General features: G+C 46.7%; 1 protein-coding gene across 2 annotated transcripts in view; it reads right to left on the bottom strand.

Moving 5' to 3' along the window:
• Positions 1-2500, bottom strand: part of coro1b (coronin, actin binding protein, 1B) — a 23104-nt gene that overhangs the window by 10159 nt on the left and 10445 nt on the right. For both annotated transcript variants that reach the window (XM_063187271.1, XM_063187272.1), the window contains exon 5: positions 700-881. In XM_063187271.1, coding sequence (XP_063043341.1) covers positions 700-881 — 182 coding nt within the window. The remainder of the gene's footprint in view (positions 1-699; positions 882-2500) is intronic.

Raw genomic sequence — 2500 nt, 5'->3', positions numbered from 1 at the left:
CTCTCTCTCTGTACTCTTGAAGTCCGGCTCCTGCTCCCTCCCGTGACCTCGGCTCACGTTTTAATTTGATCAGTGATCACTGACCTTGTGTTCCTTCTAAAATAAATCTAACATGCAATCTTGACACTACAGTGTGGATTCCCTTTAATGCTGGGGCTGCCTTGAGCCAGGCAGTCATAGTAGTAGTTACCTTGAGCATGGTGCCGCAGGGGGGGTCGATCAGGCGCAGGACCTTGTCCTTGCAGGTGTCATTTCTATACAGTATAATATATACTCTGTAACTTGTGCGGTGGGAAAGTGGTGGCTACCTTGAGCACTGTTGACCGGTGCAGGTCAATGACATGCAGGGCCTTTACCAGTGCTACGTATTTCTAGTGTATTCTATATTATTATTATTATTACCTTGGAGTTGGTAGTACATGTCTTTAGGTTACCTTGAGCACAGTGGGTCGATCGCGAAAGGCCTTGTCCTTACAGGTGCTATTTCAATAGTGTATAGCAGTCGTTCTCAACGATTTTTGAACAAACGCCCCATTGACCGATGTGAACGTGTTGTATAGGTTAGTGCCCCATCCTGGATCGATGACGTGCGGTGCCTTCTTTTTTTTTTACCTCCTTGACCTCCACAAGTGTTAGTTCTATATTGTATACTACACTAGTACGTATATTCTCTAACTAAGACGGTAGTGTTTATGTTACCTTGAGCACGGTGCCGCGGCGTGGGTCGATGACGCGCAGTGCCTTGTCCTTACAGGTGGTGCACACGACGCTGCCCTCCCTGTTCCAGCACACGCTGTAGATGAGGTCCGGGTGGGCATCGCTCAGCTGGTACACCAACTCGCCCGTGCCCACGTCCCAGATGCACAGCATGTTGTCACAGCCTGGACACACACACACACACAGACACAGACACAGACACAGACACAGACACAGACACAGACACACACACACACACACACACACACACACACACACACACACACACACACACACACACACACACACACACACACACACACACACACACACACACACACAAGACCAGATCCAAGGAATCAGTCAAAGTAAGTCAAGTTAGCACTGAGGTATAAAACACAAACGATATAGTGAACATGGTTGGTTAAAAGTTGCCCCAGACGCACAACAGGACATAAAAAACAGATCCAAAGAGTACTTTGTCATGTAAGTCCTCAAGACAACATTTTCCTTGATGCGTGCGTCACAACCTTCACACACACACACACACACACACACACACACACACACACACACACACACACACACACACACACACACACACACACACACACACACACACACACACACACACACACACACACACACACGCAAGCACGCACACACAAAGACAATATGGATGGAGTACTCAGTCGCAGTAGTACTTAAGACAATATCGTCGCAGATGCACAACATGGACAGTCAAAGATAAGATTCAAAGACGGCGTTGAATAAACCCTGTGGGCAAAAAAGGGGGAAAGTCACAATCTGCACACTGATTTTTCCTTGTCTTGTACTGTACTTCTGGAATGGCAAATGGGTCATTCGCGTTTTTAGAAGCAGGCGTCAGGATGGCAAAACCACAGCTAATGCCACTATTGTGTGAGGGTGGTACATTCATTAATTGTACATCATGTTTCATTTAGATTAGCATTTCTCAACAGGGGCTCTACAGCCCCCCAGGGGGCGTTGGGGAGTCCTATGGGGGTTTTGAGAAGGATACAGCTGAGAGGAGGCGGTGCTTAGTTGCCACTGGGGGGCATTAGTCCATTTTATGTCTTACTGTAATACTAAGGGGGCGTTGGCAGGCTTAGGATAAGATTAGGAGGGTTCATTATGAGGTCCAGGGGGCGTTTGCTCAAAAAAGGTTGAGAACCACTGATTTGGATGGAATAAATGTTTTTATGCAGTATACGTTACAGTATACGTACATAATCCAGCAAATTCCTAATAATTTAATCCATACAATTCTGCCATTAGCTGTGGCTTCACCACCAGACTTCTGCTACTACAGTAAAAAAAACAATGACCCAAATGTAAAACGTGTTCATGCACGTACTGAACACATGGCCAGAACAGTCAATCCCTGCTTTGAACAGGAAAATCCCTACTCTGCATTTCTGCCAGTTCAACTGCGCTCGTGCAGCCATTAATGAAAGAGGTCATTTCACTCGTCAGCCCCCGTTTGACTGGCGGCCAAAAAAAGGATCAGCTTTTGCGGGAACTGGTGCAGGATCAAAAATATGTGGGCTGCAGGGTTTTCATGCGTCTGCTCGCCGAAGGTGCTGGGCCTGCATACTGTTCTCTGGTTGTCCGGCCGTGCGGGAGTCTCTGCATGAGTCCATCCGCCACAGATTTTTTATTTGCGTGATACATTTTGAACGGCAGGGCAGATTTGTATCAAATCTTGTATGCTAACACTCTACAGTAGGTACAGTATATGACAAAAAACACTTTCAAGACACCCTTTGAATGGGTGGACAGA

Source organism: Engraulis encrasicolus, chromosome 21 (genome assembly GCF_034702125.1).
Source record: "Engraulis encrasicolus isolate BLACKSEA-1 chromosome 21, IST_EnEncr_1.0, whole genome shotgun sequence".
NCBI classification, from domain to species: Eukaryota; Metazoa; Chordata; class Actinopteri; order Clupeiformes; family Engraulidae; genus Engraulis; species Engraulis encrasicolus.
The sequence above is the reverse complement of the archived record's forward strand: the minus strand, read 5'-3'. Positions and strand labels throughout refer to the sequence as shown.